Source organism: Xiphophorus maculatus, chromosome 18 (genome assembly GCF_002775205.1).
Source record: "Xiphophorus maculatus strain JP 163 A chromosome 18, X_maculatus-5.0-male, whole genome shotgun sequence".
Lineage (NCBI taxonomy): Eukaryota > Metazoa > Chordata > Actinopteri > Cyprinodontiformes > Poeciliidae > Xiphophorus > Xiphophorus maculatus.
Genome location: NC_036460.1, coordinates 4,733,729 through 4,751,206, shown reverse-complemented (window position 1 = coordinate 4,751,206; position 17,478 = coordinate 4,733,729). Strand labels below are relative to the sequence as shown.

At 38.0% G+C, this 17,478-nt stretch overlaps 1 protein-coding gene across 3 annotated transcripts in view; it reads right to left on the bottom strand.

Annotated features, from left to right (window-relative positions):
- Positions 1-1,305: 1,305 nt before the first annotated feature.
- LOC102225392 (serine/threonine-protein kinase PAK 4) overlaps positions 1,306-17,478 on the bottom strand; it is a 43,323-nt gene continuing 27,150 nt past the window's right edge. For 2 of the 3 annotated variants that reach the window (XM_023351494.1, XM_023351495.1), the window contains exons 6-11: positions 16,721-17,173; positions 14,870-15,003; positions 13,952-14,078; positions 8,393-8,518; positions 8,119-8,253; positions 1,306-6,433 (exon numbers count right to left, since the gene is read on the bottom strand). In XM_023351494.1, coding sequence (XP_023207262.1) covers positions 6,278-6,433; positions 8,119-8,253; positions 8,393-8,518; positions 13,952-14,078; positions 14,870-15,003; positions 16,721-17,173 — 1,131 coding nt within the window. In that variant the 3' untranslated portion in view covers positions 1,306-6,277. The remainder of the gene's footprint in view (positions 6,434-8,118; positions 8,254-8,392; positions 8,519-13,951; positions 14,079-14,869; positions 15,004-16,720; positions 17,174-17,478) is intronic. The other variant, XR_002754356.1, reaches the window with a different exon arrangement.

Here is a 17,478-nt window from a genome sequence, read left to right as displayed (position 1 = left end):
TTCAGCCTTAATCGTGTTTGATAAAAATTTTGCTTTTCTGACTAAATAAAGTGAAGACTGATTTCTACAAAACAATGACAAATAAATGAAAACATGTGACATAAAATAAGCGACTTGTTCCCCTGTTTAAAGTGACTGAAGTCATTCAAACAGTCAGCAGGTTGCAGAGTAGCACAGACATAATCTGCTCTAATAAAACATTTAAAACTCAACATTGACACATTATTTCCCAAAATTAACGAATTTAAGTTTTCAACAGCAGCCGTGTCTTTAAAGCCATGAACTGGATCCACTGGTCTCATGGTTTAATGCCAATGAAACTGAACGTTTTCCTCCAGACTTCCTGGTTCTGTGTCATCACTTCCTCTTCAGGCACCAGATTCCCTAAACCAGGGATGTCCAAAGTGCGGCCCGGGGCCCATTTGTGACCCTTAGAAGGGATTGTGCGACCTCGATTCAAGTGTAGGCCTCCAACACAAGCATTCTGGACACTATTTGTCTTCCAGAGAAATATTTCAAAATCGTCTTCAAATGGAAAATGTTGGTGCAGCACAAAGTTTTCTCCTATAATCAGCGCAAATCTAATTTTTGTTCCCCTTCTGTGGCAAAGTTGGACTACAAACATTCAGCAACGTAAAGAGAAGTAAAGACGGATCCATTCATTAAAGTTTGCAAATCTGAAGAAAAGATGATTTCCTGACCCACTCAGGTTGATAAAATACCCGACTGTTGGTTGTTCTACGAAAACATTCAGGCTTGAATTTAATGCTGAAGAGGTAAAAATAAAAAAATCATTAAATTACTCCGGTAAGTACTTTAAACTTGGCAGATTTGGTCAAAAGTTTTGACACCTGAACCCTCAATAATTTGATAACATTCTGCAACAGAGAGGGAAAAATATTTAAACAACCTAATTTATTTCTTGATGTCAACAAAACATAGCATTTGCCAAAAGTCTTAATGTGAATTTATGTTTTTACAACAATAAAACTGTCAAAAAATCAGCTTCCACGCACCACAAATCTGGAACAAACTTCCGGAAAACTGCAAAACAACCGAAACACTGAGTTCCTTTAAATCAAGACTTAAAACAAAACGTTTCAAAGTTAATTTGATTCACAATAAATGGAATATTGACCAAAATATTTGAGGTGTGTTGATTTGGATGATGGCATTCAGCAAATCGTAATGTTTGTGACTGGTTTCTCCATTGGTGAGTATATGATGATTTTATTTCTGCTTTTTATATTTATATATTTATATAAACCACCTGGTTGCTACACAAATAAACTTGAAAGACAAAAATTCAACTTTTATCTCAGAAATGGTTTTATTGGTGTGAAATCATAATGAATGTATTTATTTTTTCTGATTATTTTTCACATTTTGCAGTGAATTCTTCGTGGTAAACTAAACCTCAGCACTCTGAAGTTTGGCTCCTCCAGGTGAGACGTGTTTATTTTGAACAAACTGTGGCCGCTGATTGGTCAGTTGTTGAAAAACAAATTGAACTGATCAACAGGCAGCGTCTTACGTTGAAGATTTCATCTGAGACATTTGCACAACTGAAGAGACGCCGTAAAGGAAGCAGCTAATTGACGGCAACGTCACTGCAACCACAGGTGGAAAACCACATTTTCAGAAAATTTCTCCCCAGAGAAAAAAGATTTTTCCTAAACAAAGCTGCTCTGCTTCCTAAAAACTGATTAATGACGTTAGAGAAACCACCAGCTTACACAAAAGACTTCTTCAAAGTTTCTGCAGCTTTTATAAATAATTTAAAATAAACCACAAAGACTGGTTGTTTCCAACATCAACTATTAAAAAAAGTACTTTACTAGATTTAAGACTCAACATAAAGCTGCGAAATGCGTTTTGTGATGCATTTCTGTCTGCAGATAAATGCAGAAAAACTTGGTTTGTTTGAAGGAACAAGGAAACTGAATTAGGAATCGAAACGACGGCCACATCCGAGTGAGAGGAATCCATCTGCATGTCGTAAACAAAGAATCATCTCAAAGGAATCTCAACTTTAACTTCTGCAGACTCTTCACTTCCAGCCTGAAGGAAAATATATGAATATTTATGCACATTTTAAAGTTTTCTTTGTGTGTTTTAGCACATTTACTGTAGATAAATTAACTGACTTAATGGAAATGTGAATATTTACTAAGGAAAACTTGAATTTAATGGCAAAACCCTCATTCACGTTTTGAAGGGACAATTTAAAACACAAATGCTACCAGCTGATAAGAGCGTCTCGTGCCTTGTAAGCATTTGTTTTGTGTCTAAAATGGTTCCGTTTTATTGTTCCAGTGGTTATTTAGCATAATTTATTTCCGTTTCTGGCAGAGGAGACAATGAAGACTCTAAACGTAAAGCCAGTTCTGCTTTTTTACAGGTTCACATGAGGCAGATCAATCAAAAATCTGCATTAGCTTCTGAGCGGGGACTCGTGTTTGTAGTCTCACAGACAATGCTACAAAATATGCAAAGAAACGCCGACTTTCAGAATGTTTCTTCCTCATTTTTATTCACCATTCAATAATTATTACATCCGTTTAGCATAAATGCTGCTTCAGACCTTCTGATTTTAGTAGGCCAGGGTTTTTTTTGTCAAACTTTTCCATTTCGCGCTGCTATGCTATACTAAGCTAGCTACGCTATGCTAGTTTTAGGAGCTAGGCAGCTTCATAAATCAGAAAGATGAGCACCACAAAAAATATTTTAATGTCATCTTAAGTTTTATATTACAGCAACTATTGAAAAACAGATTGTTATAAAAAATGTAAATAAAAAAATGCTTGAATTTCTTTTAATTTTTGCATCGTTTTTCTGTTAAGTTTATAAACACTGTTGAGTCTCTGTATGATGGCTGACGGTTATTTCACACTTTTACCACTTCAAACTTTTATAGTTTCACTTCTTTATTTAACTTTTGCAGATATTACCACCAAACTCCAGACCAATAAATATATCCTAGATTATTTTCAATTTATTTAGATTCTTTTGTGAAACATATTTAAGCTGGAACTGGTGGAACTGGTGCACTTCACAAAAGTGATTGCATCGTTTAAGAAAATATTCTGTGGAAATATCGAAGAGACAACCAGGAAGTTAAAGTGTGGACGAAGTCAAGGTTTTTAAGTGTTCATCACAAAACCTTGTTAGTTTTATTAAAAAGTTGTAAACAGAGTTAAAAAGTTGTGTGTGATCAAGACGATCTAGAACCCTGACCCAATTACACCAGTTCCGTCAGGAGGAATGAGCCAGATTTAACGAAGTTTAACTAAAACTAATGAAACCGTCACAGACTTGCAAGATTGAACAATTCTTTTTTAAAAAATGTATTAACCCTGAAACACAGGAAACAGTCTTACTGAATATCAGGCAGTGAGAAAATGTGTCTTAATACTAGAAACATTTGGTCCCAGGTGTAAAACCCTCTGCCAGGCGGTTGCTCCGCGATAGAAATGAGTCATGACTTTGTAAACGTCATGGCAGTTGGATACAGATTGCAATCGCCTGCTGTGTGAAAGTAGCCAAAAACACCAACTGCTGTTATATTTGATTATGGACCCCTCGCTGTTATTGTTTACATCCGGAAATTTCTCGCTGGAGGGCAAAAAGACGATTCTTTCACTCGCCATCTGTAACGGCCGCGGCAGAACCTTTAACTAAATGAGACCTGGAGATGAGGGATTTATTTATCGCAGTGCGCCACAGCAAAGGAAAAATAACAACTCAAAATCACTTTTTTCTCGCTCCCTGTGTTGGCTACGCGCAGACTCGTTGCCATGGCGACTGACAACAACGCCACTTAATGTTTCAGGATTCAACAGCAAAAAACACTCAAACATTTCCCACTCAAAAAAAGAGAACATCCAGCTGGTTACAGTTGTACGTTTGTAGGTTTGATGTTTATTTTGCAATTATTAAGTTGTGACAGATTAGCTACAGCTGCTATTAGCTAAGCTAACAGCAGCGGTTAGCTGATTAAATTAGCTAAACACCTGCTCTACTGATCACATGTCAGAGTTGGAGTTTAGGTTGCCTTTTTTGTTTTAACTGAATAGAAACACCAAATTCCACATCGCATCTACATGTTATGGTTGTCAAAGTCAAGCTAACATAACTGACCTACTTCCTCGCCATTTCTTAAATTAAAACTTTTCCTGACCTTGTTATTTAGTTGTGCTAATCTTGACAGTTTTTCTTTTATACATCAGGCGTACATTTAAGGTTCTGCGAGTTATATTGCTTAGTGTTTTAACTATTATAAGTTAAAACCAATGCTAGTCATGTAGCAGCTTTCTGCCCTCCTGTGCTTGTGGCATCACTCTGCAACGGATCCATAGAACAGCTGTTTGTGTTTACAACAAACACAGGAATCACTTAATCAATACAACAGATTGATTTTACGTGGTGGTAAGCTGGTCCTCCGGATGTGGAAAACCAAACAGTTTATTTTATTTACAGTTCAGGCGCCAGATCAAACAGATAAACCTGCAGACGTCCTCTGAGGACGTCTGACACCCCGGCTGCTGGTTCTGGAATACCCCAGTGTGGCATTTAATGGAGAAAAAGTGTCATTCAGAAACAGAACGGGTCAATTTCATCCGTTGTTTACTGTAAAAACAGTTAGTAGCAGGAGACGTAAAAAAAATACATCACAAGAGATCAAAAAGTTTGAGTTTTTTAGTTCCTGTTCTACAGTGAAAAAATTAAATATATATTTAAAAAAAAAAAAACATAAAGTAAAGCCTATCGTTCTAAAAAAATGCTACAGTTATTAACAAATAAAGAAGGAATGAGTTAAATTTGACCTGGTGTTATGGGACTGTGTGCTGATTGGTTAATGCTCCCGTAGCGTCTCTTCTAAAGGGTTTAGTGTTGCAGGAACGAACTGCGAGTGCAGCTCCTGTGCATCTCATCACCAGTGCTCGATACGTTTCACTCTGTTCACTGCAAAAACTCAAAATCTCACCAAGTCTTTCTGGGTAGTTTCTAGTGCAAATATGTTATTACACTGGAAATAAGAGAAAATAACTTATAAGCAACTTTACAGCAAAATACAGGAGCTTGTGCATCACTTCACCATAAGGCTCCCTTTATAGATGGCTAATAAATAGTTCATAGATATGTTATTCATTTATCTATAAACGCTTAATAAATCATCAATAACTGTTGTATTAAGAATGAGAAGGAGATGTTATGCCAAAAATACATTTGCAAATGCTTGTTGTTCTTACAAGGTAGTCTGAAATATTCAGTACAACAACTCTAGACAATAATTAATGCATAATTAACAGTTATTAGTGATTTATAAAGTGTTTAAAGATGAATTAATGACATAGCTATGAATTACTGGCCATCTGTAAGGGAAGTCATATTGTAAAGTGGCATAGGAGTTTTATTTAAGTAAATAATTCCTTAATATTGATTTAAAAAAGTACCAATTCTACTGGGAAATTATTTCATTTACAAAAATGTCTTGTTATAAATCAAGTAATCTGACAGTTTAACTAGTCCTGCTTTTAATCAATTTTATTTACATAAGACAAGCTCCTTTATTTAGCTGAAAAGTTATTTTTGAGTTAGTTTGTCTTATTTCAAATGTATTGAAATATCTGCACTTCAAACTATGCAAAAATATTTGGTAAGATTTTGTGCTTTTGCATCGTAACAAACAAAATACAACAATCACAAAAACAGAGACGGTAAATTATCAACGCTTTCTCTAAGTTCACCGTTTTTACACAGGAATATTAGGAAATAAGTGGAAGAAAAAAAAAGTCCTCTGCTACCATGACTCCAGTGTTTACATGTTCACTTAGTGTGTTTTTGCTCGTTTACAACAGGAAGCTAGGATAATTATGGCTACAAAATACAGTCCGAGTCCAAAGGTCGCCGCTGTCAGTAGTAAATTCAGGGGTCCAGAGGTCGGGATCAGTGTCTGTAGTGGAAACGTTTGCAGATTGTCGGTAAGTGAGATTTAAAAAGTTACTCCAACCGTCCCCGACTCCTTCGAACCCGGCTGTACACCAAAAAAAAAAAAGAAAAAGAGCCTTTTACTGCGTCCAGAAACACACGATATCACACTCATTCACCCACGCATTCGTCGTTATTGCCTCTGATTCGGGGAGCGCGCTCCCCACAGTTCAGTGACTCACACCGGATAAGGAGAATACTCCCGCACAGCCTGGGCTCCCGGTGCGGGAGTATTCTGATCCACCTGAGTCGCCTTCACAGCACCGGAGGTGTCGAGCGCCGCGCTTCATCTCATCCTGTTCTGCCGCATCAGGGGGACGATGCAGGACGGCGGGCCGGCCTTGGACAGGAACTGGTGCTTCAGGAGCTCGCTGGCCGTCGCCCTCTGAGCCGGCTCACGCACCAACATCCGGTCCAGGAAGCTTTTGAGGAGAGGGGACACCTGTAGGGAAACATGCACGGCATTTATTTACTTCTTAGGACGATAATTATGTATTTAGTTTCAGACTGTCTGAAAATGCTAAGTTATATACAATATTCAGCAATACAGTATTATTTGTATATTTATGTACAATTGTGATTTTTCTGTGGTTTTTAAAAATTTTTAACATTATTTACAAGCGATGACATTTCATTCCCAATTTCACTGTCGTGTCTTAACGACAATAAAATAAGTCTAAGTCTATTTTATGCAATAAATAGACACTTAAAGGTAAAACAAAATCCTGAACATTTCATCGTTCCAGTTAAACAGATCACACCGGTGTCATTTCAGAACCTCAAGGCTCGGTATTAGGATCCATCCTCTTCTCCACTTGGACAGAGCTTAAACTAGGGCTGTAATTAATTAGTTCACTAATCAATTATTTTATTGATTAACCGGATTAAAAAAAATTCATTCAACCACTAAAGCCTTTTTTATACATTATTAAGAATACATTAAAGATGCAAATAAATAATTTAATTCCACTTTTAAACAAGAAAATAAACATTTTATTGCCTAAAATAAAATATTATTCCTTTGATGGATGCGTGATCGTTTCTGGAATCTAATAAAATACTTTACCATCAACATGTGAGAAGCTGAAACCTTTCTGTTACAGTGTCGGGCGGATCTGGGGATTATTTTTGGGATTAATCGATTAATAACTGGATAGGAAAATGTGCTTAACAGGATTTTTTTTTTTTTTTTTAAAGACAAATGTTTTTTTCATCTTAAATGCAAAATGAATATTTTTTTTGTACAGTTCTGGATTCTGAGTGTGTTTGTAAAATGTTTATTTTGTTTAAAAATATCGATGTTAATGGCTTTTTGATATTGCATAAATAGGCTTAAATGGTTTAATAAAAAATATGCAGAACGTGCCAATTTTCTTATCCGATTAATCGTCAGAATAATCAAGTAATCGGCAGCCCAATTAACAGAATATTCAATTGTCAGAATAATTAATCGTTTGTGTAATAACTAGAAAAATCGATTAATCATCAGAACAATTGTTAGAATAATCATGTTATTGTCTGAATAACCGATTAATCGTCAGAATAACTGTTTAATTGTCAGAATAAATGTAAGATTAATTGCTACCTGCAGCTCTATTTGAAATGTCCTGCTCTGCTATATTTCCCAACCAGCTGTTTTCGTGCCGTTTCACAGCTCGGTGGAAATGAATGGAAATGGGGAAATGACGAAGCTGATTAGAACCTGGACCACATACTGTAGATGATAAACCCGTCAGCTGGACAGAAGGTGTCAGTTTCGTTTTCACTAAATATATCTGATACATTTCACAGTAAAAATACAATTATAGACATCTTGATCCTGATGACCCAAAGCTAAACTTAAAGAAACATTTGGACTGATCGCTGTAACGAAACAGATTTTATGTTCTGTTTCAAAGAGTTCTGCTTCATTCTGATTTATTCTGTAATTATGAAAGCAGCAGTGAGAGTGCATAAAAGTTCAGATTACTCAATTCTATTCCCATCTTGTGTCTCAACTCTTTCAACATTGTAAAGGAACATTTTGGCCTTGAAGACGACGTGGGGAAACAACCACGTTTCACATTCCTCACAAAGAAACAAAGATTTCACATCCTGGTTTTGATTGGCCTGCTTCAGCAGTTTCACCTTGTGCAGGTTCTTCAGTTTGGGCGGCTGGTTATCTCGAATCATCTTCATGGCTTTGAGCGGCGGCTCGTTGAAGTATGGCGGCTCGCCGTCCACCATCTCTATTACCATGATGCCCAGAGACCAGATGTCTACCTGCAAACGCCCAGCAGAAAAACATCAAAAAAGATGAATAAAAGGTCACCGAAAGAGAAGAAGTTAGTTTGTTTTCACCTGCATGTTTCATGTACATTAAATGTACATGAAAACATAATAATTTATCAGTAATTTTCACCTCTGGTCCGTACGGCAGCCTGGATATGAGCTCTGGTGCCATCCAGTACGGCGTTCCAACCAGAGACTTCCTCCGCTGGACTTCCTTAGAAACCTGAGCGCAGAAACCGAAGTCTGACAGCTTCACCTGGAGACACACAGACGGAAATACAAACGCAGTGACGTTAAGATGGTTTATGACAAGAAATATAGGCAGCATTCACACCAGCCCTGTTAATTAATTGCTTATTGCGCCAGGCTCTGAATCCATATGTGAACGCCAAGCGGACCAGAGACCGCTCTAAAAGCAGGAAGTGGACTACAACACAGGGCATTCTGGGTAAATACAACCAAAACAAACGCAGAGGCCAAAAGATAAAAATGTCCATTTCTGGTAGGCCACAAAAAGTCATTAAACAAAAAACGTAAAAATAAAAGAAAAACGGTTTCCAAATCGTTTGGATCATCAGTTGTTTTCTGCTTTGTTGTCCAAATTCTTCATCATTCTTAACTTGAGGTCAGGGACCCCTGACCCCTGGTTTAGCATTAGCGGGAGAAATGGTTTGTCATCTTTAACCAAAGACAAAAAAAGGACTCCATCAACTGCTAAAATCTGACGCTACTCCACTTTTGTTTACATTTGGTGAAGAAGGAAGTCACACTGTCTCTTCTTTAGAGGTTTTTGTGTTGTTTTCTTCACTCGTTCTTGGTGCAACGCCCCCACAGTTCAGGAGGGGAACAGGTTTTCCAAAATGTTTGGTATGTTTGACATAGTGCAGTGTGACAAAACCACAGCAGCTGAAAGTGTAACAAATACAACAAAACCTTACTAAATAATTTTGGTCCAGTTTTTAGTGCAAATATCTTAGCATACTTGAAATAAGACAAAACTAACTTATAACTAACATTTCAGCAAGATGCAAGAGTTTGTTTTAGGTCAATAATTGCTTAATAATGATGAAAAAATACACTTACATTTTCCCATAAGTAAAACAATCTGTCAGTGGAGCTAGAACTGTAAATTAGTTGTATCTTATGCCAAGACTATAAACTAGACTTAAAATACCTTGTAAGGTTTTGTGTTTTTTGCGGTGTGTTGCAACTTTGGTCCCAAATCAAACTGAGCCTACTGTTGGCTTTCGGGTGTGAAAGCAACCTACAGGTTAGAAAACTAATTTTCTGCTTTATTAGGCGTTTTAATCCAAAACAAAGTGGTACTTTTGTTAGAGCTGTTTGAATATCTGGAACATAACTTTGCAGCCTCCTGCAGTGGACAGCTGAGAACCCACCTTTCTCTTTCTCAGAAAGTTTGCGCCTGGCTGAGTAATGTTGAGAAGCAGATTGTGACGCCGACCACAAGGCCGGCTGCAGCGCTCAAACCCCGAGAGGGAAATGAAACAGGCTGGTTCAGAGAAGTGACTCTCATTTACGCAAACACATTCATTCAACAAATGTGCTACATGACCTCAGTGGATGCCACACAACACCTGATATAATTATATTTAACTGAACAGTACAGTAATTTAGGACCAGATAATGATGAGAATAAAAAGAAAAAAACACAGCAAGCAGGTTCATGAGGAAGGTCAAACACACGCCCATCCTTCTGCCGAGAAACGCTTCAGGGTTGATTGGGTCTGCTTCCCCTGCAAGGTCAAACCACAAAGTCCCTCACACCCAAACACCAAAACTCTGCAGCCTGCTCTGAGAATTGCAAACCAAAACCATGGATGCCTGCAAGCAAATTATCTCTATTTGGTAAAAAAAAAAGGGACATTTGCATCCAAACATTTTGCACATGTCCAAAAATAAAGGCTGAAAGTGTGAGAATACAGAGAACCGAGCTGGAGCCGCACAGCTGCAGAGTTCGTCAAGTCAAGAGAAACGATACAGGACATTTTTCACTTTTAAAATAACGAGTGAAATTAAGCCTGTCGTGATCAATTTTGTTGGACGATAAATTGTTCCAGAAGTTATTGCGATAAACAATAATATTGTTGGTTTGAGACCATTTTCATGTAACTGAATGTTAGAATCAACACATTCTCAAAGATCAATAAGCTTTAAACTCTGATGAACATTTAACACTGGAACTGGAAGACGTTTAAATTATCCAAAACAAATAAATAAAAGTGATAGCAAAACTGTCCTTCAAAAAAAGAGCAAGTTGAGACCAAAACACCAGACTGAAACTTTTATCATCCAGTTAGAAAAGAAAGAAAAGTGAGAACCAATAAATCATGCAAATGGAAATCGTGATTAATCGTTTCAGGCCTAAACACGTCCTGGTTGGTTTACCTTCATAAATCTGTAAAGCCATTTTCTGGTAAAACATCCCACTACAACTGGAATGCTCTTTCATTTTTGAAAGTTGTCACATTTTTACTGACCTCAGTCTGTTAACTATTAGAAGATGACACACATTTCAACGTCTCGGGTGTGCAAAACATTTTCTACGACACAAACAAACCTCTTATCCTCCAGAGGTTAAAGCAGAGAGTCAAACCCTGGGTAATCAGTATGAGCTCTGAATTATTAGCAGCAGACGATGAAACAGTTTGTGGGTAACTGTGTTGGTTTTATCTTCTGGCTTGAAACCAATGAGACAAAGCGACGCCTGCTGCAGCAGCTGGAGTCCAGAACTCTGGGTGAAACAAGCGAAGACGCCAAACCACAGACAAAAGTCAGCTTCCACTGTGGTTTACACGTTAGCTCATCTAAACTCAAAATGTGTGACTTTGTACATTGTTGATTGTCATAAGCAAAAGAGGGTCAGGTTCAACTCGAAACTAGCAAGTTAATAAACTTTGTTTTGTTTTGGTGCAACTGAAAAGGAAGAGAGAGAGGCAGCGCTTTGTGGATAAATAAACCACGTTTATCCATGTTAAGACTGCAGCTAATGCCTATTTTATTAATTGATTATTCTGAGGATTAATTGCATTAAAATGGTAAAATTCTGCAGATTTTTCTTTTTACTTTAGTAAACGCCTGATCATTTGTAGCAAACACCACATCTTAAGATGTGAAAAGATCAGCTCTTTCTAGACTGAACATCAATCCAGTGATCAGGTGATTATTTCTCCATAAAAAATTAATTGATGCTCAGGTTTAACACTTTCTAAATAAATGTGACTTATACAATAGTGCAACTTTCTATACGTTTTTCCTCTTCCTGTCAAATGCTTTGACTAATGCGATGTATAGTCAGGAAAACATGGCACTTCTTCAGTCACTCTTTTTGTCTCTTTCATCTCAAGGTAAACATCCGTGTTGACGCGTTGCATGTTAATGTTTCCATCTGGAAATTTTGCGCATGAACATTCAGACTGTTACAGTTTTATGTTTTCAGGCTTCGTGTTTATTTTGCGATTATTAATAAGTAATCACTGTGGTAAATTAGCTACTGCTGCTATCAGCTAAGCTAACGCAGCAGTGGTAGAGTGCTCTACTGATGATCTGCCACAGTTGGTGTGTTTGTTGCTTTTTTTTTTTAAACTCAACCGAAACAACAATTCTGCAGCACATCTACACGTTAAGGATGTCAAAGTCAAGCTAGCATAGCTAGCTCTTCTACACTATTTTTTTCTTAAAACTTTTTCCTGGCCTTTTTATCTAGTTGTTGTAGACAATTAGCATCAAAGCATTGCGTCCCTTCTTCTTTTATATATGATAGGTACATTTAAGACTTAGCTTAGACTTATGTTGATAACTTAACAGCTAAAATAATGCTAGCAGTTTTTTGCCCTCCAGTGGGTAAATGGGAGGTGGGATCTTGCATGCATGACATCACGCTGCAATGTGTCTATATTAGCCACATAATTGTTGCCACAGTGATCAACTCATTTGAAAAAAGTAACAACATATAGTCTGGAAATTACGATAAGTAAATCGCTGATATCAGTAATAAGAGATGTTTCTAATGCATTGCTGTTACCAATGCAATGTTAGAGATATGATCAAAAACCTGACAGAAACAATTAAATAGTTAATTTGGTTTTATAAAAAGTACAAAAACTAGTATATTACAGTTACGTATAAGCTTTAATTTAATTGTTATGATGCATACAGATGGCAAAGCTTGTGTTTTACCCAATGAAAGACAGACGGCCATAATAATCTGCAAGTAATGTAACACACAGAGTGACTGTAATGTTCTTTTTCTGTTTATTACTCACCTGAGCTAACACTGCATCGCCAACATTAGTGTAATAAACTGTTCTGCTGATTGTGACACCAAGCAAACTGAGGCGCTTCTCACTTCGGAGTTGCTATGCAACCAGGCTGGTTTCATTTTCTGCAGAAAGCAGAAACCTGCTTGTCACCACGCAGGAAGTGATCTGGTATCTGCTGCAGCTCAGCAACAATACCAAACAACTAGAAACTAGAAATTAGGCCACTCTTAACACCAGACTGTTTTTATTTACATCTCAATCCAAGTTCCTTTTCTTTAAAGAAGTGGAAAACTTATTGCTTTTAACTGCAATAGAAACTAGAATAAGAAAAAAAAGTAAAGAAAGAGCTGAGGATTGGTTCTAAAATGAATAAATAACTAAATATGTGTAAAAGGCCTTACAGCTGCAGTATGTAACTTTTATAATACATATTTCTAAAATATGTAAAATATGTAATGTTTTTGGGGTTTGTAAAAAAAACCCCACCAAAACTGAGCTTCTCTCCCAGCGCTAACTAGAAACAACCAATCAGAGCCAGGAGGCGGGTCTTTGCACCATCAATCACCCTCCGTGCGGCGCTACTATAGTGCGGTTTGAATACATAAACGCCAAGCAGACCGAAGACCGCTCTAAAAGCAGGAAGTGGACTGCAGGGCAGGGCATTCTGGGTAAATACAACCAAAACAAACTCACTAGCTTAGCGCTAGCTGGAGAAATGGCTTGTGGCTCTTTATCAAAGACTAAAGAGAAATCCTCCAACCGCTAAAATCTGACACTACTCCATTTTTGTTTACATTTCATGAAGACTAGAGTTACGCTCAGTGTCTTCAGAAGTTTTTGTGTCGTTTTCTTCAGTGGTTCTTGGTGCAGCGCCCCCACAGGTGAGGAGGGGAACAGGTTGCTCAAAGGGTTTGGTAGGTTTGACTCAGAGCAGAGAGAAAGAGAACCACAGCAGCTGGTTCTCTTTCTTTCAACCAATGTTGCAACTTTAGTTTCCACCAGGTGGGAAAACACCCTTAGATTAAAATTTCTGCATGAAAAACTTCAAATGAACCTCACTGTTGAGTAAGGTGGTAAATGTGTGATGCTGTGGGCCCAGTAAAACGTGTCAGAGCTCTTTAAAATACCTGAAACGTAAACATAAGGGATGATTTAAAAAAAAACCCACCAAATTAACTCAATTAATAACCAAAATTCAAGAGAAAATCTGAAGACGGAGATGAAGAAAAGAAAAATAAGTGATAGAACCAGGACTGTGGAGCCTCTGCAAACAGAAAATGGACAAATATCCCTCTTTCTGTGTGGATGTAGACGGTAAAGATGCCAATATTTCTGAACAGCTCAGTTTATTTTGAAGCTTCTCGAACTTGGAGGGCGTTGTGTGTTTTTGCCGTACGGCGGCTACGTACCCGGCCATCATGAGTCAGCAGGATGGAGTCGCTCTTGATGTCTCTGTGGATCACGCCTTGAGTGTGCAGGACTGACAGCGCCTTCAGCACAGACAGACACACGGTGGCGATCTGCTCCTCGTTCATCCTGCAGAGTCAAACAGAAACCAAAGTCATCTAGGATTTAGTTTTTCTGGATTGTAGAGTTTCACTGAATTTCATGGGCGACTGATTTGAATTTGGCACCAAGAAAAGCAGCAGAGACACTGGAGACATTAAAAAGCTGCTACTGTGGAAAAATACCAGATTACAGCACAGATTCTCCATCACTTTGTGCAATGCTGCCCCCTACTGGACAGAAATATTTCTGCTGATTTCAGATCAGTTTAATGAAAACATTTATTTTTAGTATTTTATACATTGTTTTTAACACTTTAAGTACTTATTTTCTCCTTTGTGGGAAAATAAAAAACTGTTTCTATTCCATTCTATTTTTTAGTTGTTTCAAAGAGATGTCTTCATCAGAAGGTGGAAAGTTTCTGATAAATAAGCTGTAGTGAGTTTTCACACATTTCTAGTTCCACATTTTTCAACATTTTGTAACATTTCACCAAATTTCAGAATAAAATTACTGATGGGACTCGATTAAAATATTTAATCAAATTAATTACAGGGTGGATAATTAAATTGCCGCTAAAGTATTGAGTAAATAGACATATGAACTCAACAACAAAAATTTTATAACTTATAGTTGCTTATGCATCAGATTCAGGGGTGTACCAGAAATGTGCAAAGGTTAAACCTCAAAAATTAAACTCAACTTCCAATTTATAATCCAAGAAATTCCAGGAAATCTGGCAAAGACCTGCAGTTTCTGTTAAGGAAAAAAACCCCAAAAACAAACAGCTGCGTCGCCACGACGACGGGTTCAGCCGTCACCTGGTGTGCGTCACGATGTCGGTGAGCGCTCCTCCCTCCAGGAACTCCATGACCACCCAGAGTTCGTCGCCCACCAGGTAGCTGTTGTACATCTCCACCACGTTGTCATGGTGATAGTCCCGCATGATCACCACCTGCCGTCACCGGGAAAAACAAAACCGACGACCAGGAATTATTATCACACAGCTGAGACTCATGAGAGTACATTCCTACTTGATGGTAGTATAAAATAGAGTTTTTTGCTCTGTTGTCCATAGAAGTAATTTAAAAAAAAAAGGTAAATATTTTTTTCTCAACATGGACTACAATTCACTCTAGCTACTGTCTGCATCTGGTGCACCTTTTCCTTCCATTCAACTTTCTAGGAATAAGCTTAAACTTTTTCACAATATTATAATTTTCTAAAACAGAATTTTGTGTTATAGTTTATATAGATATATGGATGATGTTCTGCATAGTTTCTAATTCTTTACAGACCTTGTTGCCTGTATTTTTGCATGCTTCTTTTTTATCTAATCAACAACCAAGTTTCCATCAACTATTTTTTTATCTGCATTTTGATGCATTGCATTACAGAAAGTTGATGAAAACAGCAAAATTCAAAATAACTTTCTCAAATTTGCAAAAAGATTTCTATGCTTGTTTGGGATGGTTTTTGGCTTTTCCATAAAAAATTTTTTAAAACGTTAATGGAAACACATAGGTTCTGACGCAGCTAAATAAGTTCTGACGTAGCGAACTTCCCCCTTCATTAGTGGGTCTGTGCCTTACCAGAGGCAAATTCAAACCTTCGGCTGAGATTGGATAATCTGGTTCTCTCAGATGTGTGGTTCATGATAGTTTACAACCTCTAGATCTTGTTTATTACAGCCATGCGTGACGGCAACATTTGACAACATCTGCCTGGTTGATTTTCTCTAAACCTGTAAATTCTCGCCTAATTCGCATTTTCCATTTATTTCCATGTTTGCAACATTTTAAAATTTCACTCAAAATTTAGACAACAATGGGATGAAAACATGATTTATTTTATATCTAAATTAAATATTTTTGGCATCTGGAGTGAGCAGCAAAGAAATGCTTTCATTTCAGAAAAGCTGTAAACATTCCAGCAAAGTCTGCTGCAAAACCAAAACAAGTAAACAGTTTCACAGTTTAGGAAAATGAATCCACTCTGCAAAAACACAAAATCTTACCAAGTACTTTTGATCTAGTTTCTAGTGCAAACACCTTAGTACACTTGAAATAAGACAAAACTTACTTACAAGTAACTTTTTCAGCAAGATGCAGAAGCTTGTCAATAGTTAATAATTCCTTAATATTGATTCAATCAATGAAGTTTATTTGTATAACACATTTCACCAACAAGGCAGTTCAAAGTGCTTTGCATCATAAAAACAAAAAATTACAAAGTCATCAACAATTGAAACCTTACATTTTGCCAAGTGTAAAAAGTACTGACATTTAAAACAGTACTAGTTTCACTATAGCATGGAAAAAATCCCAAGAGTGAAATAATCTCCCAGCAGAACTAGAACTTTTTCATCAATATTGAGAAATTAATTTAAAACAAGCTCCTATATCTTGCAAAAAAGTTACTTTTTAGTTAATTTTGTCTTATTTCAAGTGTACTAAGATATTTAAACTAGAAACTAGACAAAAATACTTTGTCAGATTTTGTGTTTTTGCAGTGTGGATTAATTTTCCTAAACTGTGAAACTGTTGACTTGTTTTGGTTTTGCAGCAGACTTTGTTGGAATGTTTACAGCTTTTCTGAAAACGCTCTGTTTCAGCCACAGTCCACGTCCAGGAGGGGTCAGAGGTCAAAGCGGCCGGCTGTTAAAGCAGTACCTCATTGAAGAGAAGTTCCCTGCGCTGCTGCTTCCTCAGGTCCATCTTCTTCACGGCCACCAGCTTCCCCGTCGTCTTCACCGTTGCGATGCACACGATTCCCGTGGATCCCTCGCCGATCTTGATGTAGTGGTCCAGGTAGGTCCGCGGGTCGCCGGGATCCACCACCAGCTGCAGCGCCGCTCTGAACTGCTCATGGGAAACCCTCTGTGGCTCCCGCTGCGGGGAGCGGCCCTGCGGCGCTGCGCCCGACCCCGGGGCCGCCGCGGGCACGGGGGGCCGCGGGGCCGGCACGTTGGGGTGGGGGGTGTGCGGCAACTGGGAGGAGTCCGGGGTCAGGATGGGGTGGGATGCGTGGTGGGAATGAGGGAGGCTGACTGGGGGCTTGGAGGAACCCCGGGCAGAGCTGCTGGTGGGCCCGTTCTGGGGGGAAGACTCATGGTGACGCACCACCTGGACAGTAGAGACGAAAAACAGCAGAAAATCCCAAATTTACAAAATGAAAAGGCGACATAAACACCAACTCTGACAGATCATCGGTAGGGCAGGTGTTTAAATTAGCTAATGAGCCACTGCTGAGTTAGCTTAGCTAATAGCAGCAGTAGCTAATCTACCACAGTGATCACTTATTAATAATCGCAAAATAAACATCAATCCTAAAAACATAAAACTGTAAAAGACTGAATGTAGTGGGAAATGTTTGAGTGTTTTCTGGTGTTGAATCCTGAAAGTTTTTGTCAGTTGCTATGGCAACTAAT